This window comes from Canis aureus, chromosome 4 (assembly GCF_053574225.1).
Source record: "Canis aureus isolate CA01 chromosome 4, VMU_Caureus_v.1.0, whole genome shotgun sequence".
In the NCBI taxonomy this organism is placed as follows: domain Eukaryota; kingdom Metazoa; phylum Chordata; class Mammalia; order Carnivora; family Canidae; genus Canis; species Canis aureus.
Window position 1 is genome coordinate 16,176,030 of NC_135614.1, and position 24,819 is coordinate 16,200,848.

Here is a 24,819-nt window from a genome sequence, read left to right on the forward strand (position 1 = left end):
GTCTTTTTCTATGCTTTACTGAGTGGAAATAAGAATCAATTATATCTTCCAAACTGTAAAAATTCCCAAGTTTCTGAATTCTCTCTCTCTCTCTCTCTCTCTTTTTCCCCTTTCCAGACTGATCAATTCTTTTTGAGCTCATATCTCTTTTTTTTTTTTTTTTTTTTTTTTTTTGCCAAAGGGGTCTAGTAACAACCAGCTAAAGCTCCTAAAATACTGTTTGCTCACATCTTCTTCTAAAGCTACAAGATCATTAAGGATATGGTTCTTCATCCTTTCACCTTCAATAGCAATTTCCTTGCTTTCCACTAATGAACCCTAGAGTCAATGCAACTTATTTTAGTTTATGTTGCTGCTGCTGTTGTTTACAATAACACTTTGTGTCCATTAATAACTTTTGTATCAGTCAGGATGGACAAGCCTATACTGAGATAACACCTGGCTCCCAAATATCATGGCTTGCAACAAAGGTCTATTTCTTGTTTTCATTACATATCCATTGTGGGGTGGCTGTCACTCCGCTTTATGTCACTTTCACTCTGGGATCCAGACTGATGGACCAACCATAGCTGGAACATTTATTATCTCATGGAAGAAGGAGAAGAGATAGTGATACATGTGTTATTACTTTAAACTTCTGGCTGGAAATGGCACATATCACTTCCACCCACATTGGCCAAAGTGAGTAATATGGCTTACTTCTGACTTCAATATACAGGGATATATATATATTCCTCCCACAGAGGGGAAAAACCAGAATGTTTAATAATTGGTAATATTACTTACCACGAGTACTCTAAATTTTAGAGTCAACGGGTAGACAAAGTATAGATGATAGCTATAGCTATATTCTATAAAATGAAAGTACTAAAAATCTTAAACACATGAAAAGAACATAGCTGCCAAAAGTGAAGTGAAAGTGTGTGCAATCTATCTCCTTAACCGGAAGCCCTGCCTCAGGTTTTTGGTTGTACAGGCTTTAGCTTGTACTCATGGTGATTATACAATTTATCATGTGGATCAGCACACCCTCGAGAGTGAAAGTTGGTGCGATTAATCATTACATCAGGAAAGCAGGTAAAAACAAAGACCATCCCGTGCAAACCAAGATGTATGATTCCCTTCCTGAGCTTCCTACTGAGCTCAAGTTCCCAATTACAGATTTTTCTGGAACAGTATGAATTCTCAGTTGTAAAAGAATAAGCTCTACACATCAATCATAATTTGGCAGCACATAAGTGAAGGGTTGCCAGCACAATTGTTGGCCAAGACACATGGTTGAATTCACTTTTTTGACTATTGTTGCTGGCACCTAGATACCACTGTCAACTGTTCTACCTTTACTTTTGTTTTTTATGACTAGGAATCTGCAGTTTTGGAAGAATGAACTTCAGATGGCATGCTTTTGCATGAGGCCTTAGATCCAGAAAATCACATGTTCATTGTGCCAGAAGAGCTTTTTATTTGTTCAACAAGTATTTATTAAGTATGTTTTACATGCTGGGCACTTTACAAGACACTTGAGCTAAAGCGGCATGGGTTCAGACTTCTGATACATGAGTTGCAGGTAATTTTCATACATCTGACTTTTTTTCCTAATGATACAAATTTCTTGAGGGCACAGCTCAGTCCTTATGCTTTATATTTTTCATGGAACCAGGCCCAGTGAGTAGAATAAACTTCAGAATATTTGTTCCTCTAAGATAGGATCGTACTCTATTTAGTTTGGGACATAGCAGGTGCTCAATTATGGTTAAATGAATGGGTATTTATTGAGTAATTTATTTCTTCAGTGCTATTCCCTGGATAGAACAAAATCTAGTTTCCCACCCAAAGAGAAATAATCAGTTGCTTAAGGAAGTCCAGTTGTATTTGTTTCAAAAGTACTCTTACCAGAGAAGTTGAGGGCTAAGCTGAATTCCTCTCATGAGATAAATGCGGTCTTGCTCTCCGCAAAATCAGTGACCTTACAACAGAGGCCAAAGGGGAAGTGTTTTTCCCCCTGAGGCATATTTAGCACAGCCTTATTAGAAATGAAGCATATAATGGAAATTTTTTCCCATCTCTTTCGAGATATTGGTCAGGAATCCGTCATGACAGAGTTCTTCAGTATTTATGAAATTGTCAAGTTGAGAAACACATCTGCTCATTTTTTTTCACTCTGAAATTACTTCACTTAGCAGAGGGGCTGGATTTGGCTGTTCTCTCATGATTTAAATGGCCCGCACCTCATTAGTGTTGCCAACATTTATTTAATAAAATCAAATCAGAATAGCATTTAATTTAGTTTTAATAAGATAGTTAATATATGTTAACTAAATATCAATTGATTATTAAAGTGGAGAGTGCTGAGGTGTAACAAATATGTGAGATATAAATCTTGTTGCTATGCCATTAATTCAGAATTACATAAGCAATAAATGTCTAATTAGATTCTTAGTAGTGATGAGTTGTAAGCATTTATTGAGATTCCATAAGATCGATGTTACAGACTTGTGCTGAGGACCACAGCTTAATTAACTCTTTCATTCTTATTTTCACCAGCCTCTGCCATTGTTTACTGTATAGGGCACTCAAGTGGAGGAGTGGTGGTGGAGTGGGGGAGGTGATCTGAGCACAGCACCCGCTATGATTCCAGACCAGCCAATAATGAGAAGATAGGGATGGCCATTGTCTCATAGGCTTGGATTCCAGGACTTTTGCTAATGCAATCACTGATTTCTAAGGTCCTCTTCCTACAGATAAGTTTGGAGACTCAGCATGAGGTGGCAGTAGAGTCAGACCATTTGCATCAGGTGAAAAGTGGGCCCAGAATTAATCCCATCCTGCATGGGGGAAGAACAGAAAATCTCTTATGCAGTGTGATTTTAGGAATCCTTGCTATTCCAAAAATATCTATCCTACTTCTCTCTCACACTGTCTAAAACTCATTATGCAATTACTCTTTTGGGTTCAGGTTACCCTTTGATTTCTGGATTATGCAGGATGGGCAAAAAGTCTGGAAACGTAGGTAATTATACAAGATAAATAGATAATGGTCATAAAAAAGACAAGATATGTTCAATGATTTTGCATAATGTACTCACTGTGTTGTTTCTTGTTAAAAATATATATCTCAACACACTGTGCAAAACTACAAGAAACACGATTTGTGAATGCAGTGTTTCCATCAATTCTTGTACATGCACCTGTGATATATTGCCTTATTTTGTGTCTCTGATTTGTGCTTAATGAACTTGTTTCTTTAGCATGCCCCCAAAGAAGTAACCAAGTTGGTTCAATCTATAAAAAAAAATTTATTTATCTGTGTCACCAGATTTTATGACCTCTTTGTATTTTAAGCTAATACTAGACAGCTCTCTAACACCATTTGGAAAATTAATCCAACAATTTATTTGGCATAAGGTCATGGAGACTTTGGCTTTGGAATCAGACACACCTGAATCTGAGGTCTGTGTCTTGTCCCTAGTGGTATTAGCTTCTGCACATTACTCAACCTCTCTGGGCATAATAATACTGACCCCATAGCTTAATTGAGGGGATTAAATGAGATAACGTATTAACAGTGCCCAGTGCAGTATCCTACATTGTCTGAATAAAACAGACATTGATATCCTTTGTTCTCCGCTACTTTCCTCTACCTCTTTCCCTGCCTCCCATTCTGTCTCATTGCCTTTGACGCATGAACATTATCCTCTCTTTTCTTTTAGAGGAGGAGAATACAGTACTCCAGTACAGATGGGTGTAGGGCTCCGGGCTCTAGAAGCCAGAGGTGGGAAGTAGAGGAAGAATACAGAACCATGGAAAAGAGAAGGGGGCAGAACCTAGGAATGTGATTCTTCGCTGTTCACGTTTGCCATGGCCCACCCTGGCCTAGTTCAGACTTCCAAGGGACCGAAGCTCTAGAGGTTGCAGGCACCCCATTGGTCTGTTGACAAAGTTGAATATATCTCAGAGCAACTGCTTTCTCTGCTGGAGCTCCCCTGGGGCTAGGCCACTGCCTAGTTTGCATTCCAGAATTTGGCAGCACTGAAAATAGACATCACAACCTGCCTGGGGGTAGACATCCGGCACTGGACTTACATAGTTGTTTAGGCATCACTACTTTATTCATTCATTGACTTATTCATTTGCTACCTCTCCTGGAATCTTCCTTTGTTTCAGGCTATCTGCTAGTCTCTATGGATAGGATACAAAGAGGCTCACACCTCCATAGGCCCACATCACCTCTCTTTGTATTTAGGACCTATGCCTGCTATAATAGGAACTCTCCAAAGGAAAGAAATCATTGAAATTCTCATCTGTAGATTCAAACTTAGTGAATAAGAAATTTAATTTTTTTCCTAGGAAATTTGGTAGCAGAAGCTATGGGCAAATATTTGATTTTTTTTTTTCTTCCTATTTGGTTTTTCTCTCCTTGTTAGTGAGACTTGGGTACAGGAATTCAGCTGTGGAAAAAAAGTCATTACCAGGCTCTTTTTTTTTTTTTTTCCTTTTTTTCTAGTTAGGTGGTTTCCTCTGCCAGTTATAATCTCTGCCAAAAGTTGAGCAAGACAAAGAGAATTAATTAGGTAAATTTTATTTTATTCCTTTTATCAACAAATATTTTCTATGTCTCCTACTGTGAACTCGGTGTTCTTCTGAGCACCATTGGGGATATAAAGAGATGGGGAACATTCCCTGCCTTCGTGGAGTTCTCTTAGTCTTCTGAAGGAGAAAGAATTCAGGGATTTGAAAAGATAGAAAGCAACTGTGTAGGAAACTTTTTCATTCTCCCCAATATGACCAGAGATGGAAAAGCAGCACAGGTTTTACCAGGTTCTCCAGGTATAATATTGAAGGAAGGAAAAGAAGGAGGGGATAACTAAGTTCTAGAACCATCACATTTTTCTTTATATTAACTATCCTAAAAAAAAAATAATAACTGTCCTTAACCTTCCAGACAAGTCTCTGAGACAGGCCTTAGCCCCATTTATTATTCCCCCCCCCCCCCAGCCCCATTTAATCTATGTAAAAATAGATGCAGAGAGGATGCAGTCCTATTTCTTAACCTCTCTATAGTCCATAGCAATTAAATGGGAAACTTGAATTTGATTCTGAAACAATTTGTCTTCAGAGCTTTCATACATAGAGCACTCTGGGACACCGAATGGGGCTTGAACCAAGTCTTGACAGATGGGTAGAGTTTGCCTCATTATGAAGGAGGAGGACAAACATTTCAAGAAGCTCCCATTTGGAGGATAGTGTGTATAGGCTGATGATACCAAAGTGGACTGCAGATAGTGAAGGAAAACATTTTATTTTAAACTAGCTCTATTCTCTGGCATGTTTCAGGAAGGATCACTGGTATCAATAAATAGTGTTTAAAATAAATAATAAAAACAAATTTGGAGTTGTACCAATGTTTAAGGATTATAATAGTCAATAACGATCTAAAAATGTTTCTCTTCTCTATATGTATAGTTCTGCATGGGATATGAGTCCATTGTTATTGCTGCTCCACTTGGAGTATGCTGCACGGAGTGGCCCAAGTTCTCACTTAATCTACTTCTCAGTAGATCAGCTGCACACTGACACCAGCAATTTGAAATATTTTGTGATTTATGTGTTTCAGGAACAAACAGATGCTTTCTGCGGACTGTGGACCTTGGAAAGTGAGGGGGTAGTTTAGCAATCGACCAGGAAGATATATAAATCATGAGCCTACGTACTTCTAATGAGCCAGGCTCAAAATACATAAAACATTTGAGAGAACCACGAAGAGAGGCTAATCCAGAATCATAGCAGGAGGTTCTAATCTATTTCTCTCAGAACTCGATAGATCAAGTAGACAAAAGAAAACTAGTAAAAGTGTAGAAGATTTGCACCACATAACTTCAAAGCTCGATCTAAGGGTAGATACAGAGCCTTGTACACAAGAGACCAAGAATGCATTCTTTTAAAGCACCCATTGAGTATTTATAAAAATTAATCACATACTAGGTCATGAGAATAGTCTCAACAAATTCCAAAGAATATATTCATATGGTCTATGTTATCTAACCACAAAGAAATAATTAAATTAGAAAAAAAAACAATAAAAAGACTGTTACAAACAACAGCAGCTGTCATACCTTTAGGGGGTAAACATACTTCTAAAAACCTCAAGTGTTAAAGAGGACAAATATGGAAATTAAAAACTATTTAGTACTAAGTTAAAACAATAGCATTACATTTTAAAATGTAGCTAAAAGCAGTACTCAGTGGAAAATTTGCTGTCTGTAAGTTCAATTCTGTGTCAATAAAGGGATTGGATTTTTCAGGAAACTTAAAAAATTGTATTTTTCATAAAGAAGTCAGAAAATAATAAAACAATAGTCTATAGCTAACACTATTCACAAATAAGAACAGAAAATGCAGGCCTATGCTATCTCATATCCAGATTGTTATAAAGCCATAGTAATTAAGGTAAGATGGTGTTGGTACATGGATAGAAAAATAGATCATCAGGACAGAATAGAGAACCTAGAAGTGAAACCAAGCATATATGGGCCCTAGTTCTGTAACAGTGGAGGGGGAAAAATGAGATAAATCAGAGAGAGGGGATGAACTAATAAATAACCCTTCATATGAAAAATTGGTTTTCCTACAAAAAAAATTATAATTAGATCAATACCTCACCATACATAAAAACAATCTCCCAATGGAAAAAATACAATATGAAAAAGAACTTTAAAAAGCATTAGAAGAAGATATTAGGGAATATTTTAGGATCTCAGGATAGGGAATGATTTCTCTTGGCAAAATTCAAAAGCTTAAACTGAAATAAAAAAATATTAAATTTGACTACTCAGTGTTTTTTAAAATCACAATAAAGTTAAAATATAATTGACAAAGTAGAAGGAACAAAGGTACTGTATTTTAATGCATATGAGAGATGAAAGATTATAATCTAGAATGACCTATGTTACATATAAATAAAAAGACCAAAACAAACAAACAAACAAAAAAACCAAAAGCAAACCCTGAAAGAAAATCATCAAGGCTACAAATAGTCAATTCTCAGAAGAGTAAATTTGAATAGCAAATATTAAAAAGAAAATGGCATGCACACAAATGTAAATGAGTACAAGTAAAACTGGGAAAATCAGAATAAGTTCAGTAATGTATCAATGTCAATATTCTGGATGTGTTGTTATATTATAGCTCTGCAAAATGTTACCACAGGGAAAATGGGAAAATGTACAAAAAAATCCCTTCATATTATTTTTTACAATAGCAAATGAATCTACAGTTATCTCAATAAATTTTTACATATAAATATAAAAAGATACTCTCACTGGTAACCAAAGAAATTCAATTTTTAAACAAGATACTATTTACACATATAAAATTGGTAGAAATTAAGAATTGTGACTATCATCAGAGTTGGCCAGGAAGTGACTATTTAGAGAAAAGGGAATTCTAGTATTTTGCTGGTGGGAGTGTAATTTGAAGAGCAATGTTGCAATAACTCTTAAAATTGAAAGTGTGCATAATCAACAAATTTACTTGTAGGTGTATATCCTGGATGTATTATTTTGCATGTGCCCAAGGGGACGTATATAAGGATGTGTTAGCAATTGGTAATATTAAATTGAAATTTAAATTGAAAACAACTCAAATATCCATGAATGGAAGAATGGAAAGTCAGTTGTGGCATATAATGGAATACTAGACAGCAATTAAAATGAATGAAGTAGATCGTTGTGTATCTACATGATAGTTCTTGAAGATAGAATGTCGATTGAGAAAATCAAACTGCAGAGTGTTGCCTACACTACAAAACCATTCATTGTAAGTTTTAAACACACAAAAAAAGATTCTATACTGTTTATAAAATTGTATGTAGCAAGATATTAAAGTATAATAATACTTTATATAAAAGTATAAATATACTTTATAATTATAAAGTATAATTCTTTCTGTTTCAGTTTAAAACTGGAACCCCAAGTCAAAAAGCCAAAGTGCTCCCACATTTTAAAATAAAGCCCAGCTTTCTGGTGATTGATCACAACTTTAACCTTTAAAAAAAGGATGGAGAAGTCAAGAGAGATAAAGGGGAATAGAGAAAAGTTTGCTTTGGAATGAGCATCCACTTTGGAATAATGAGAGGCCTCCCTCTATAATTTTGAGAAAGGTTAGGTGTACAGTTCTATCTTACATTAGATGAGGGGCTTTGCTGGGACCACTCAGAGGTTGAGAGTCTCCAAGTTGTTTGTTGAGCACAGTGGGCTTGTATGAAACAGATCCTGAGCAGTCAGGGGTTCAGAGGACATGGTTGGGCGCAGTATTCCCAGGGTCCAACAGGAGAAAAGCTGTGCTGGGAATGGCCTGGACCAGAGTCAAGAATGCATGAGTATTTCCCATGGACAAAATGGGCCACGAAGAAGAGCCTGCCATTGATTGACTGATTGATAAATTGACTGATTCATTCATTCATTCATTCATTCATTCATTCATTCAACAAGTATTTATTAAGTGCCTATTATGTGCCAAGCACTGTTTTAAGTATTTAGATCAGTGAACAAATAGATAATGATCCTCATTCTTATAGATCTTACATTTCAGTTGGAAGAGACAGACAGGAAAGAATAAATATATTAAATAGTTGAATGATAAAGAGTAATACAATGTGATAAGTACTACAGGAAAAATGAACAGCTGGACAGCAGCATCGAAGAATACAAAAGAAAAACTTTAACAAGGGGTGCCTGTGGCTCAGGTGGTAAGCGTATGCCTTAGGTTCAAGTCATGATCTCAGGGTCCTGGGACAGAGCCTTGCATCAGGTTCCTTGCTCAGCGGAGAGTCTGCTGCTCCCTCTGCTTCTGCCCCTCCCTCACTCATTCTCTCTCTCTCTCTCAAATAAATAAAATAGTTTTTTTTTTTAAAAACAACATTTTAACAAATAGAAAACATACCATATCCTAAGAGAGGAAGACTATACTACACAGATGATAACTCTCCGTTAATTAATTTAGAACTATAATGTAATCCCAAGAGAGACACCAATAGTTTGTAAAGTTATTTAAATTAGACTGATTCTAATGTCCAGGGGAGAGATTGAGAGATTTGACAGTATGATAAGAAAAAAGTCTTCATGGAAAAGCATATCATAAATGAAAAGACAAATAACAAATTGGGAACAAAATTTCCACCTGATAGAACTAATTTTGTTAATAAACAAAGACCTACAAATAAGTAAGCAAGCTAACGACTCAGTTAAATGGGCCAGGAAAATGAGTGAGCAATGAAAAGAAAATACAGATAGATTGTTAAGTGTATGAAGTGATGCTCAAACCTCTCGGAATTTGTTTAAAAAACCTCAGCGTGATACCACTTCTCACACATAGACAGAGATCCAAAAGGTAGATAACATGCCGAGGGCCGGAGTCCAGGACATGGGCACGCTCTTACATTGCTAATAGAGGCAGACACTGTTGCTTCCTCTGAAGAGTAACCTGAAGGTGACTCTCCACAATCAAAATGCCTCTAATGTCCTTTGATCTAGAGATACCACTTTTAGGACTTACCTGGAGATATACTTTTACTGGAGTGAAGTAACAGAGGTACAAGACTATTCACTGTGATATTATTTTGAATATCGGGAAATTAAAAGCTGCTTAAATATCTATAGAAAAGGGACTGGTTGCATAATGTCCATCATAGTATGCAAGCGACCATGAGGGAGCTGCCCAGAACAATGAGGCAAAGCTCTCTGAGATACAGTCAGTGGAAAAAGCGAACAAATCAGAATATAAAACATGCACAAGTTTGTTAAAGACATACATGTGTGCTGTACATTCCTGGAATAAGGTAACTGGTGGTCACCTCTTAGACCAGGGACTGGGTGACCAAAGGGAGAGACTTTTTTCACCATGTGCACCTTTTGAATTTTATACCACGTGCTTGATTTGCTAATTTTGAAACCATAAGTGACTTTTTAAAAAGTCAATGGGTGAAGCACACAGGCAAACTAATTAGAAAAGATCAAGAAAACTGTTGCCTTAGAGGTGTCATCATGATTCTCTGAGGTGAGTCTGGAAATGAAACTAGTCCACATTTAAGTGGAACTGGGTTGGGGTTTTTTGGTTTTGTTTTTGGTTTTGTTTTTTTTTTTTTTTTTTAATTCTTCTGCAAATTCACTTGAAATCCACCAGATGGCACAAGAAAATACAGTGTGAACAAAACTGGAGTGGCTGGTGCAGGTAACAAATCGGGGCTGGTGAGAAACCAGACTAAGGAGAGCAGAGGTTTGCTCCAGACTGAGTCCAGCTGATTCGCACTTCAGTCTAGCCAGGGGCCTGGGGGCACGATGTTGTCGCATGCCAGACAGGGGATGCCGGGGACTCGGCAGGTGGTGCTGGCGATCACAGACATGGAATTATCTGTATGTCACAGCCTCGGCATCAATGGCTCATTGAAAGTTCACTTCTTCCATGTAGAATCCTCTTTCCTTTCTTTTTTCCTCCTTAATCCATACTTAATGCCTTATGAAAAGAGGTATTTGTTTCTTGGTAAGCCACGTTTCTTTAATTAAAGGAGGAGGGTTGGGAGAGGTCTCCTGGAAAAGGAAAAAAACTCTGGTTTCACAATATGCACTATTTATGAGGGTGCTTTGCTGTTGAAACCTATTAGAGGCCAGCCCGGCCCGGTTTGCCTCTTGCCCTCCCAGGAGACAATTACTGTCCTGCATAACAATTTGAAGCAAAGATCGGATGTGGTCGAAAGAACAGTTGCGGCCCTCTCTCGGGCAACCGTTTCTGCTTAGATTTCTTAATTGTTTCCACCACTTCCTTTCCTTGGCTTGTGGCCTTCTGTGTTCCGTAGGATCCTGAATTTTAATAAAAGCCTCCCATCCCCTCTGGAATTCACATATGCAAGCAGACACCCCCCAGACCCTGGAGACACAGCACCTTAGAGCAGTGCTTTGGGCCCAATTCGTTCAGCACCCAGGGCTCGGGAGTCTTTTCAATGCCACACCTTTGCCTTCAGGGCCTGTGGGGAGAAGGGGCACCCAATCCAAGCCGCCCTTGCCCCGCCCCCTCCGGTCATCACAGCTTTCCCTCCTCCCAGGCCTAGCCTTCTGGTTTGTTCTTAGCCCCTTAGACAACTGCCAATTGCTCTCTCCTCTCCTCTCCTCTTCCTTTGGGTCTGTTTGCGGTGTGACCTTCTGGGAGACTTTGCACAGTAAAGCAGGGCATCGGGGAAAGGAACTCGGCAGGACGATTGTTTCGTGGGTGCAGTTCTTAGCACTGAAGTACCCAGGCAGGGAGAGGTTTGGGGGACACTTAGGGCTACCACACTGGATAATCCACTTTTGTTTTTTTTCTTCACTAAAATGAGAGACCAGCCCTGCTACTGCTGCTGCCTCTGCCTGGCGGGCAAGATGCTGGAGCTGAAGATTTGGGCGCAGCCTGGACCAGGGGTCGGTGTGCAGGCCCAGGAATCAGCCGAAGCTCATCTCAGCACTGGGACCTCAGTTTGGGAACATACTCACCCCCCTGGGCCTCAGCGTCCTCAGCTCTACAATGGGGATGACCGCAGCAGTCAAGCCCGCCCCAAAGAACTATTGTGAAGAGGAATAAAACCAAATCACTTATTTAAGAGAATCTCAAGGTTGTAAATGTTCTGCATCCATGGGATATCAAAAACCACCGTGCAACTGGCTTAGGTACTGGGAGATGCACTGGTCAAAATGTCTTGGCTGTGGTGGGGTCCAGGAACCGGACACGGTGGCTCCAGGGGATGTGAGGTGATCGGAGGCTGAAGGACTGTCCCCGCTGAGACCATGTGCGGGTGGTGGGCTGTCACCGTGGCTCCCTCCAACCCGGCTGAATGCAAGGGAAACTCCTTCTGCCAGAGAGAAAGAGCTGCCTTTTAGGGAGCTGAGATCTTTTAGTTAAAATACCATGCAAAATGATGATGGAGGTGTCACAGCAGTGTCCCTTGCCCAAGAATGACAAACCAAAATCCAAAGCGTGCATTTCCCTAGTTGTATCTTAAGCACTTCCCAGCATCTGCTCGGTCCCTTTCTTTGTTTTTCAAACCGACTTCCGCACGTAGTCCTTAACAAGTCTGGAACTGCATACAGACTACTTTTTCTGCAAGAGGACCGTCGATGCAAACCACGTCCTGTACTCTTCCACCACGTGCAGCAGTATTTTATTTCAGCTTCGTTTTCAGAGACCACCCTCACCTTTCCTGCAACAGCCGCCTGCCACCTTACTGTTGAAGGAACAGTCTGTAGATCACAAAGAACTTTCACAGATAAAATCGGCTAGCCCGCACAGAGCACTCTGCGATATAGATGTTATCTCTCCTCTACAGATGAAGAAACAAGCTCAAAGGGATTTGCTGATTTGTCCAGAGTTGTCGTTTGTCAATTCAGAGCCAGAATTAGGGCTCAGCCCTGGGTTCCATCTCTCCTTTAGCAGCTGTGTAAGAAGTCCCCACGGTCCCGGAGTCGTGGAGCTTCGTCATGCTGAATGGGAGAAATGACACGTGGCATCTGTCGTGCAGCATTTACTCATGATTCATGTGCTGCTCTCCACTAGCTGTTTTAAAATGTGTTGGGGTGTGTAGCCCCAGGACTGGGGTGGGGTGGGGTGGGAGGAAGAGCCTTCCCTGTCCAAATACGTTTGGAAAATGCTTTATGCTGTACCCCCGGCTACCCCACAATGTGCACATTATCATTTGAAAGGCCTTGAGATGTCTGTTTTACCTTATTTGACTGCGTATTTCCCAAGCTTATTTGGGCACAGACTTCTTTATATAACATCTATTAAAATCCTGCAGAATTAGTGTGCTGTGCATGAAATACACTTTGGGAGAAGTGTTTAAAAATGATTTGAGTGAAGTTGAGAAAGTCGGAGAAAGTAATCAGAGGAGACATAAATTAGTCAAGAAGAAGTCTGTGGGGACAGAGGGGAAGCCTGGGCGAAAGATATTCGACTGGGAGTCCGTGGGCTTGGTGCTACGCGCTTGTACTTGGTCTTTGATAGATGCTCGTGCGGGTTCTTGCCCCACTCAGCCTCAATCTTCCTGTCCCTGAATTGAAGGGACTTGTCTGACAGATCTCCAAAGTTGTTTCTCACCATTATAGGCCGTCATTTTTTCCCACGAGATCCTGAAACTTAACCCTGTGAACGTTTTAATCTCAAACTTTTTACTTGATCTAATTTCAAACTTACAATAAGTTGTGAAAATGAAACATGAACAATTTCCGTATCCTTCTTTTCCCAGAGTCATTCATTGTTTACATTTTCCCCATTTGTTTTATTGTTTTCTCTCTCATGTTCTTTTTTCTGATCCCTTTGAGAGTAAGTTGAAGACATCATGCCGCTTTACCCTTAAATACTCCAGGGTTAACTTTCTAAGAATTAAGACATTTCTCTTATATATGCACAGTATGTTTATCAAGATCAGGTACTTACAGTGATACAAGACTATTAGGTAAGTCTCAGTCAATAATCAGATTTCACCAATTTTCCCCATAAGATATTTATGCTATTCTTTTCTTTCCCCCCTGATCTCTGCTACCTTCTTATAGTGGGCAAGGTAAAGTCTATATTGAAATCGTTTATCCACCTAAAATGAGATCAATGGATTAATCATATTTCCCCTTTCCTCTTGTTTTACTACTGGATAGAGGGGTAGAAGACACAGAGTGGGACTGTTTGAAGAGTGTTGAGAAACACACTTTAGCCTTATATTGACCTGCACAAGAACAAATGCCCCTGTGTTGATTCTGTCTTTACTGAAAACCATAGAGAGTTACAATGATGAAACTTATTTGATTCTTGGTGAAAATTAGCACTTTCTGGGGAAAAAAATGTTAGTTATTCATTTCCTTATTCATTTTCACTGTGGATATGTACCTCCTTAGATTGCAAATACTTTTGAATTGTATCTGGCAATTCCAAGGCATGTTGAGAGACCCAGTTGGCTAGAGAAGGTTTATATGGGAAAAGTATGGGAGAGGTGCCTAAAAAGGTAGGTTTGTTACAAGCCTTAAATACATACTTCACCTAGGATTTTATTCTTTTGTCTTTTCCCTAGAGAGAAAGATCCCATCATGATCTTCCAGCATGTTGGTCTCCCCTCTCCCTACCTTTGCATCTCTCATATCCTCAAATACTCTCTCCTATGTTGAATGCTGAAAGTCTAACGTCAACTGACAGGGATTTGCCCTTTACCTAAGACACCTATAACTTGGGGCATGGGGGAAGGAGTTCTGCAACAGGAATACCATGATGCTGTAAAATACCTCAATTTTAATGGCCATTTTGACATTTCAGCCTGTTGTTTTATTGATTATTTCCCTCTTATGTGCATTTGGTTGTCATCCTCTTTACGCTTTTCCTCGGATTTCTTCAGTCTGATGGAAACCTTAAACATGATGATATGGTCTCACAATAAAGGGTCTCTGCAGGTGCTGAGGAAATGGAGCCAAGGCTCTCCCTTCCTACTTGAAGACAAAGGATGGGTCAGGTGCTAGGAGGAAGGTGATTGGAAAATATGTGTGCATATAGTTTGGAAACCTCCCTTTTCTTGCTCCACCTTTTGGAGAATTTTTTCCTCTCCTCCGAGACCCATTTGGACAGAATTTTGGCTAAGTCAGGTGTCTATGGGAGACCATTCTTATCTGGAGCCAGAGCTGAGACTGGAGGCCAAAGGGAAGCACCATTTCAGGAGTAGTCAAGTATATTGTGTCTTTGGCTCTGGAAAATTAATTCCAAAAGGCACATGTAGCCAGCATTCTTGTCCTTTTAAAAAGCAAATAGTGGACACATATCCAGCAATAACCAACAAATGTCGAATATATCCAAGTCCATCATCTCCAGGCACAAGTTAGTTGCTGTAGAGAAAAGCCAGCAACCCTTAAACCTTTCTTTTGGCTACAGATGGGTGACAAAATAATAAAGACAGGGGGATTTTGGAATAAGATGAAACAAAAATGATAAATGGAAATCATTTACTTTTAAGGGCTCTGAAAAGAGGTAGTGTTTCCCCAGCACCACCCCCACCCCCAACCGGTATAGACTTGCTTGACACAGTAACTGGCATTTCCGTCCTCAGGTAGAAATACTCCAAATAAGAAACTTGCTCGTGCAATTGTGTTACTATGGACTCGTGTGATATGTCTGATGAATTGAGTTAATTCATTCTTTAACTTAACTGGCAAGATTTAATGGTTCACATTGAAAGCATGAATAACCATTTTGTTCCTTGAAAGACTCCAGTTTAATGCCTCCTGATGTCAGTGTATTTTGCCCAGGGTTAAACTTGCTATATGAATTATTCACTGCTTGATGGAATGAATGGGACCATGTTTGCCCACAAAATGTTAGCTGTGGTTATCTGACACGATGGGGCACAGCAGATGCCTACAAAGGACAATGGATAATTTAGAATGTGGTTCCAGGGCCCAGCCATTGCCGTTAAGATCTTTAGAGGAAGCATAGCACCTTCTTGTCTTGCGCCACACATCAAGATGGCCTTAGTGAGCCAAGAAACTCTTAGCCTTAAAAAAAAAAAAAAATCCAAGTATGGTTCTGCAATGGGCATTTTTGTCTTTGGTTATGTCTTGGTTAGTGGAGGGTAGAAGGTAATGGGGGAAGCAAAACATTTAAGAAGAATTTAACATAAAGAGGAAAATTAGTAATTTTCATTATGGTGATTTTACCAATGTGAAAATCAAATATTTTTAGTGAAGGAGAAATAATGTGTGGCTAATAATAAAGAATCTTTGATTTTAGAGTAAAGGTGATACAGACTCCCCTGGCTTAAGAGCATTTGGGGTGAGTTATCTTCCTAGCTATTATGCCCAGCCTTGCCACTGAAATGTTTCTGGTTTAATAAGAACGATTTATAATCTGGAGAGACACTTAATGCAACTTAGTGGGAGCTGATAAATGAACCACTGAGTTTACTTATACAAATAAGTGGGACATTAATCTTGACTTTGAATTTCCCCATTGGGTTCACTTTATAACAATTTGTGTGATATTATTGAGTGACAGGAAGGAATGATTGGCAAGTTTTAATGGTTGGCAAAACTTTTCTAAATGTCTCTATACTTTGCAAACAAGACAAAGAAGCCCTGAGACTGAAATACAAATTAAACTGGCTTCCATCCTGTCAGTGTTCATAACTTATAACTTGTGGGCAACTTCTTAAGTTAGCACAACATTCAAAATGCACCCGAAACAAAGCTGAAATCCCAGCTGGGCTTCATGTTTCTGTACAGCTGAGTCGGATAACTCCAGCAGGCATCCTGGCATCTGTGTCCTCATTGTAAGTCTACTGGAGAGAGAGAGTGTCCTCCCCTGGTTCAAATAGCTCTGGCTGAGAGGTATAGGACACACTTGCAAGAGTCCATCCTGGTTGTGGATGAAGAGTTAACTCTCAAAGAAGGTAAATCAAGGGCTGGAAAGTCACCCATGGGAGGCTGAACAATGGTCCCCAAAAGATGTCCACATCCCAATTCTCAGAAAATGTGAATATTACCTTGTATGGCAAGAGGGATTTGCAGAAGTGATTAGGATAAGGATCTTGAGATGGAGAGATTATCTTGCATTATCTAGATGGTCCCTAAATGTTCACAAGGGTCCTTGTATGAGGGAGCCAAGAAAGTCAAAGGAGGAAGTAGGAGAAGTGATAACAGAAGTAAGAGTTTGGAGTGATGGGAGGAAGGAGCCATGAGCCAAGGAATGCAGGCATCATCCTCCAGAAGCTGGAAAAGGCAGGGAAACAGATTCTTCCCTAGAGACTCTAGAAGGAACCATCCCTGCCCACACTCTGACTTAAGCTCAGTGAACTGATTTTGGATGTGTGACCTCCAGAACTGTAACAGAATACAGTTGTGTTCTTTTAAGCAATGAAGTTTGTGGTAATTTGTAACAGCAGTGATAGGAAAGGAATCCAACAGCCAAGGGTCTTTACTTCATTTGTTTCATTGTTGTCATCCTGCTCCTCACCCCCACATCAGTTTTAAAGCCTAATTTCATGGTGTCATCCTTGAAACAGTCTTGCTAGTTCACTGCTAAAGCACTATTGAAATATGGACTCTCGTGTCACTTCCTCTGAATCAGAGGACTTCTTGTGTTTGTGGAAGCACCGTGCTCAACAGAAAGGTCTGTATTTCCAAAAGGAAGTGAAGCCTTCCACTTATATGGTGGTGGTGGTGGTGGCGGGGGGGTGGGGGGGGGCTCAAGTAACTGTTGATGGAAGGATCAATAAATGAATGAAGGAAAACAGAAAAAAGCCATTGAAAATCAACATGTAACTCAACTGTTTCTGCTTAATGTTAAATGAATTTCAGTGCTACTTCTTATTCCCCACCCCTGGATTTTAAGTTAGCCTTTGTTTTCATTTTAGTCCAATAAAAATGCTTAAGAAAAACCTGAGTTTTGTCCTCTAAAATAACTCTTTGAGCATTTTTTTTATATGTCTGCATGTTTTACTTATTTTCCCCTGAATCAGTATCAACTAGAGTGCATGTCACTACAAATACTCACTTTGTAAGAAGTATGTTAGGTCATCATGTTCCTGCAGTCCCATCAGAACAGCCTGAGACCTAGTGTTGTGTTTTTGATTCTCAGCTATTTTCCCCATTAAAAAAAATTTTTTTTTTTAAGAGAAGGAGAGAGAGGCCAGGGGAAGGGACAGAGGGAAGGGAGAGAGAAAATCTTAAGCAGGCTCCACACCCAGCACAGAGCCCGATGCAGGGCTCCATCTCATGATCCTGAGATCATGACCCGAGCTGAACCAAGAGTTGATCACTTACCTGACTGAGCCACCCAGGCACCCCTATTTTCTCTATTTCTTACTATGGAGAAGAAGAGTTAGCCAAATATTACAGAGAGGATACTTAGATAGTTATTAAAAACACTAAAGTCTCCTGAGCTTTTATTGACAAACTCTAGGCCTTTTCTAATTTTCATCCATCTTGGAAACCCTCTCTTCTTCTCTCCCTGTGACTTTGCTCTTCTCTGATTTCCCTCCTAACTGTCCAGTCATCATGCCTCAGCTCCTCTTCCATAGCTTTCTCTTTAATAGTATGCATTTCTCCTGTGCCAGTACTCACATTGTACTTGCTTTCTTCTCTGTGCTCACTTTCATTCTGATAACAGTGTAAGACTCTTTTTATCCTGATCTACAATCCAGTATCTGAAACCACCCATCAGACGATGCTACTTGGGTACTTCATCACCTGCCATGAACCAGCAACCTTCAAGATGTACAGGGTCTCTTCTGTCCTTTCATATGTTGTTCCTTCTCTGAAACACTCCTTCTTCACTATCAGGCTCCTGCAGATCCCAGCTTAAGTAGCACTTCCTTACGGAAGCATTCTCTGACTACCCAGACTACATTGGCTCCCCATTGTAGGCTATCTTAGCACCTGGTGTAGGAAAAGTTTTTAAAATTTTTTTGAGGAAAAAAAAAAAGAAATAAATGTCACCCTTTAAGAAGGAAGTCAGTTTCAATTAAAGGGAAATCATGAAGCACATCAATTGGGACTAAAAATATTTTGTTTTTCAGAAACCATTTGTAAAATACTGATAAGGAAGCTGAATTTACAACTTAGTGAACTGAACCAAGAGCTTCAGTTAGGTGACTCGGTGCCTAAGTAGAGGTCCTAAGTATGATCAAATGTGATACGCTCTGCTTGCTAGCATGCAAAGTTGTTATACTGTTTTAAGACAGAGATATCATTACCCATCTGACATTGAAACCTCAATGTTTAGATAATTGTGGAAAAGCATAAATCATGGTTGGTGTAGAAGACTGTTCATGAATTATATCTATTGTTAACTATTTCAGATATAACAGAACTTAAAATGAACTCTTTTAGGTTTTCAAAAAATCTTTCCCTCCTATAGCTCACCTCTTTGTTTTGCCATAAAAGTAATTAAAAAAATCTCTCATATGATATAACTTATATGCAATAAAATTCACCCATTTACATATACAGTTTAATGGTATGGGTACATTGAGAGTTGTGCAACATTCCCTATGGTCAAGAAATGTGATATTTCTTAGCTGTCACTACCCAGTCTTTCCACTTACTCTCTGCCCCCAGCCCTAGGTGACCACTAACCAGCTTTCTGTACCTATAGATTTGCCTGTTGGGGACATTTCAAAGAAATAGAATCACACAATATGTGATACTTTGTGACCAAGTTCTCTCACCTAGCAAAACGTTTTCAGAGTTCATCCATATTATGGCATGAATCAGTACTTCATTCCTTTTTATGACTGCATAATATTCTATTGTATGGATGTACCACATTTTATTTGCCCATTTATCAGTTGATGGACCTCTCTGTTACTTCCACTTTTTGGAAATAGCACTGCTGTGAATATGGGATAATTTCTGAGCCCTGAGAGCTGCTTGCTCCTTTTTCTTCTCCCTGTAGTTATTTAAAGATAAAAGATGGCTTGACGATTTCTAAGTCTGTAGTCTAACTACAACACAGAATACTATTTATTCTTTGACAACCCTGTAGAATTTATTACACCTATTGTTATTTAGTAAACTATGTGTGACTATCCAATGTTGATCTTTTCCCTTGTCTGTGAGCTCTGTGAGGCCAAGGATCAAGTTGAGTTTTCTTGTGCCTGAATCCCCGGCACCTGGCCCAGTGATTAGCACGTATTAAATGTTTCTCACCTAACTAATTTTGCTTTGCCCCTAACCACAGATTAGCCTCTTATCTCCAGTTCCTCATTTCTATATATGACATTACTCATTTCAGTAACTTGAAATCTAGATCAGAGTTGTATTTGACTCTTCCCTTTTGCACTTCTTCCTCTACATCTGATCAGTCAGCAATTTTCTTGAAATCGTTTTTCAGAGATTTGGAGAATGAGTTCTGATGGGAAAGGTATCTAAAAAAGTCTGTGGGAGAAAGTAAAAAAGTTCAAAGAGAAGTTTCCAGAGGTTGATTCTCAACACTTGTGTGCATTCCTTTTTTACCACACTAGCCAATCTAGACCCTTACACTTGGCCTCCCTGTCTTCCTTCTCTCCAAGGCTAAGCTATTTTGTAGAGTTTTCAAAGTAATCTTCACAAAAAAACAATCATACCATTTTACTTCCCTCTTCATGAATCACAGTGGTTTCCCACTGGCCACAGACTAGAAGCCCTCAACCCAGAGTTGGAAGATTTCCACAGCATGATTCCCTATATTATGTGGCAAGTAGGTACTTCAGTTTTTCTAGCATTCTCCACTCCTATTTATCAGGGGCTTGATTCTGTCTACATAGCTCATTTCGTCCATTTGGCCCTGAATTATTGGATCAATTGTTTACCACCTCCTCAGAAGGCAAATACCAGTAATTTGGAACACTTCTGTCCATGTCTCATTGACCGACACAAAGATATATTTGATTAAATAATATATGTTTTATATTCCAATCCAAAACAATTACTTCAATTTTTCCATCTTCTTTCCCAAAAGTGAGTTACTCATAACAACATTCTATAGGAAATTTCCTATATACAGGAGCTCTTTACTTTCCTGTCATAGAGAAGATCAGTAATAAATCTACCGCATACTGTGCTTTTTACAACCTATCTTCCACCACACTTGCCTTGTGTATTGTAAAAGCAAAGGCACAGAGAAAGTCCTATATATTCTTAGCATAGAATTTCAATCCCCACTCCTCTATGCCAGAAATGTTTGTTTTTGTTTTTAGTTTTTTTTTAAAGATTGTATTTATTTATTCATGAGAGATACAGAGAGAGAGAGGCAGAGACACAGGCAGAGGGAGAAGCAGGCTCCCTGCAAAGGCTCAACCACTGAGCCACCCAGGCGTCCCGACATATTTGTTTTTGATAAGTGAATAATTAGATAAGTCATTCGGGTTTGAAGATGACATCCTTACCCCAAAGAGCGTGTTGGGATGACCACAGACAGTTGCATAACTGACTTCCAGAGAACTTTAGCCTAGTTAATTATAACAGCTTTTGCTTCATTTTGTAGCACACACCACTTTGAATTGTTTGGGGCAGCAGCAGAGATTTGGAGAATGGATTTTTAAAAATATTTTATTTATTTATTCATGAGAGACACAGAGAGAGAGGCAGAGACACAAGCAGAGGGAGAAGCAGGCTCTATGCAGGGAGCCTGATGTGGGACTCAATCCTGGGACTCCAGGATCATGCCCTGGGCTGAAGGCAGGCGCTAAACCACTGAGCCACCCAGGTGTCCCTGGACAATGGATTCTAAAGGGAAAGTGATTGGCATCAAAAAGGAGCTGTGAGAAAAAAAAATACAAAGGTTCAAATAGGAGTTTATTGAGGCTGATTTCCATCTGGTCTGACTTCTAACCCTCTCCCCTGTCTGCTCACAATGTTTCAGTAAAATCTGCATTGCTTGCCAATGCTTAAAGGAATGGATTTGCTATTTGGGACTAAATCTATGCTGAGTTAGACCTCGAAGTCTGTGTAAGACAACAGCATCTGTCCATGGGAGAACAGCCATATAGGATTTGCATACATATTAAGTAAATATGTATGAAGTTAGTGTGTTTGTCTTATCTTCCTAAGAAGATATAATATTCCCCTTTATCTCCAGATTATCCATAGAGGAAGTATTCAGTGATAACTTTCTGATTAAAGAGGAATGTGTTGTAATGTAGTTTGTCTTTAAAGGAGAAGAAAAGAAAGTTTCATAAGCACCTGCTGAGTATTCTCTTTGTAACAGGTGTTTACATGTAATCTCATTTAATCCTTGCCTTGAAAGTAAATACTTTAGTATCATTCTAATGAAAATTATCTTCATTTTCTAGATGAGAAAACTAAGGCTCAGTGGACTTAGGTAATTTGTCCAGATCCGTATCACTAGGAAGTGACAGATATGGGATTCTAACCCAGGTCTGTTTGACACTGAAGTCTTCTTTGAATTATTCCATGTACCTCAGTGAGACAGGGAGGGAAGTGGGGAGAGAAAGAGAGAGAGAGAGAAAGAGAGAGAGAGAAAGAGAGAGAGAAAGGCAGGAGATTGTATTGTATAAAGACAAGCTCCTTGATGTTCTCGTATCATTCATTTTCCCATTATATATTAATTATGTGACAATGAGTCCTGGGCTTCCTGTATTTAATTTTTTGTAGCATATTATAAATTATAGTTATGAAATATATCTTTTAACTCAAAGAACCATCCCCCAAACCCTTTATAATTCGCATGCCATGGGTAGGTTAATAGCCTAGCTTTTCTTTGCTGCCACAAGGACAGACTCATTTACCCATTTCTGATTATTTCATTTCCATAAGTAGAGAGTTGGGGATGAAACTGTTGTCCAGTTTCTTTAACAATGAGCTGTCTCTGAATTTACTGCCTCAAAAGTAAGAGCTTGCTATAATTGTGCATATTGAATATATTATGTCACTGGATAGCAAAATTTTGGGCTATCCTTAACAATGCCCTCTCTTAAAATAGCAACATGAAAAATGGAGTTTTTATTTCAACTCCAATGATGACAGTGGCTTACTTCTTGTAAGATGAATTATTGGTTAACAAGTTACAAGCACGTGAAATCAGGTACTCCTGGTTACAGGAGAAAGTCACTGTTATTGGTGACCATTCAAGAATGCAACCATGAGGCAAAGTTGTCATAAGACCAAGTTGCTACTATGATTCCTTAATGATAGCCCGTCCAGTAACAATGCCATTTTCAGAAGCCAATTACCAACAAAGTAGTGGTGGATTTTGTGGTGGGTTTATTTGGAAATTGTTCTTGGGAGTCTTGAGAAAAGAATCTAACTTCTTCTTCAGTAATTAGTGTGTTACTACTGATTCAAGTCAGATTTAGTTTTCTTTTGAATGTATAGTGTATTGGAATATATATGAATACCTGGGCTGGCTGAAGAAAAAACGTTACCTTCCAAGATAAGTTGGCTAAGAAAAGTAAGTCAAATAATTTTGTGCAGATCTTTGTGTTCCTGATTTTGATCAGCCCATGTTTGTTTGTGCCGACCTCCCCTAGCTTTGCTAAGTTGGTTTTTCAATTGCATTTAACAGGCACCTATTACAGAGTGAGCGCTGCTTGAGTGAAATTTGAATGCAGTATTGTTTTAGGAATATAAGGTTTAGAGAGTCTTCTTGTAGCTAAAATGGAAGGCCTCCTCTTTTCAGCCACAGCCTCACTTAGACTTGGGGATCAGTCACCCTCAGGTGGGCAGAGATCTTCTCCTTAGATCTCTGCATTCCAGAAGTCAGCTTGAGCCCTTCCAGCCACAGACTTCTCAAGATTTGTACACATTCCCCAGGGCTGCAATTCTATCCTCATTTCTGGTTCCAAGTTCCTCTTTCGATGGAATCCCACTCTAGCTTCTTCCATCTTTCCCTTCTGTCAGACAAACTAGGCTCTAAACTATCCAGATGTAAAGATAAAAAACCTTTGCACAGCAAAGGAAAGTTGACAAAACCAAAAGACAACTGATAGAATGGGAGAAGATGTTTGCAGATGTCTTATCAGATCAAGGGCTATTATCCAAAATCTATAAAGAACTTATCAATCTCAACACCCAAAGAACAAATAATCTAATCAAGAAATGGGCATTTCTTCAAAGAAGATATACAAATGTCCAACAAACACACGAAAAATGCTCGCTATCACTTGGCATCGGGGAAATACAAATCAAAACCACAATAAGATACCACTTCACACCGGTCATAATGGCTAAAATTAACAAGTCAGGAAATGACAGATGTTGGTGAGGATGCAACCCCCTTACACTGTTGGTGGGAATGCAAGCTGGTGCAGCCCTCTGGAAAACTTCCTCAAAAAGTTTAAATTAGAGCTACCCTATGACCCAGCAATTGAACTACTAGATATCTACCCCAAAGATACAAATGTAGTGATCCAAAGGGGCACCTGCACCCCAATGTTTACAGCAGCAATGTTCATAATACCCAAACTATGGAAAAAGCCCACATGTCTGTCGATAGATGAATGGATAAAGAAGATGTGGCATAAATAAATATATATATATTATATGTAAAATGGTGTGTGTGTATATATATACACATATATATAACGGAATATATATACAGCCATCAAAAATGAAATCTTGCTAGGACCCCTGGGTGGCTCAGCGGTTGAGTATCTTCCTTTGGCTTGGGGCATGGCCCTGGTCCCAGTCAAGTCCCTATGAGGAGCCTGCTTCTCCCTCTGCCTATGTCTCTGCCTCTCTCTCTTTCATGAATAAATAAATAAAATCTTAAAAAAAAAGAAATCTTGCTATTTGCAATGACATGGATGGAACTAGAGAGCGTTAAGTGAAGTTAGTCAATCAGAGAAAGAAAATTATCATATAAATTCACTCATATATGAATTTAAGAAACAAAACAAAGGCGCATAGGGAAAGAGGAAAAAATAAGATGAAATCAGAGAAGAAGACAAATCATAAGAGACTCTTAATCATAGGAAACAAACTGAGGGTTGCTGGAGGGGTAGGGAGTGGAGGATGGGGTAACTGGGTGATGAACATTAATGAGGGCACATGATGAAATGAACACTGGGTGTTATATAAGGCTGATGAATCACTGACTTCTATTCTGAAGCTAGTAATACACTGTTAATTAATTGAATTTAAATTAAAAAATAAACTATCAGGCAGCCCCGGTGGCGCAGCGGTTTAGCACCGCCTGCAGCCTGGGGCGTGATCCTGGAGACCCGGGATCGAGTCCCACGTCAGGCTTCCTGTATGGAGCCTGCTTCTCCCTCTGCCTGTGTCTCTGCCTCTCTCTCTGTCTCTATGAATAAATAAAATCTTTAATAAAAAT

General features: G+C 39.2%; 1 protein-coding gene across 2 annotated transcripts in view; it reads left to right on the forward strand.

The window, feature by feature from the left end:
• The window catches only part of ZNF365 (zinc finger protein 365), a 115,677-nt gene extending 102,854 nt beyond the window's left edge, over positions 1-12,823 (forward strand). Inside the window, exons 5-6 of one of the 2 annotated variants that reach the window (XR_013377731.1) lie at positions 1,364-1,567; positions 4,505-4,572. Coding sequence is in view for 1 of the 2 variants with exons in the window: in XM_077894659.1 (XP_077750785.1) it covers positions 11,366-11,560 (195 nt within the window). In the remaining variant the exon portion in view is untranslated. Of the gene's footprint in view, positions 1-1,363; positions 1,568-4,504; positions 4,573-11,365 lie in introns of those variants that run through there. The other variant, XM_077894659.1, reaches the window with a different exon arrangement.
• Positions 12,824-24,819: the final 11,996 nt, after the last annotated feature.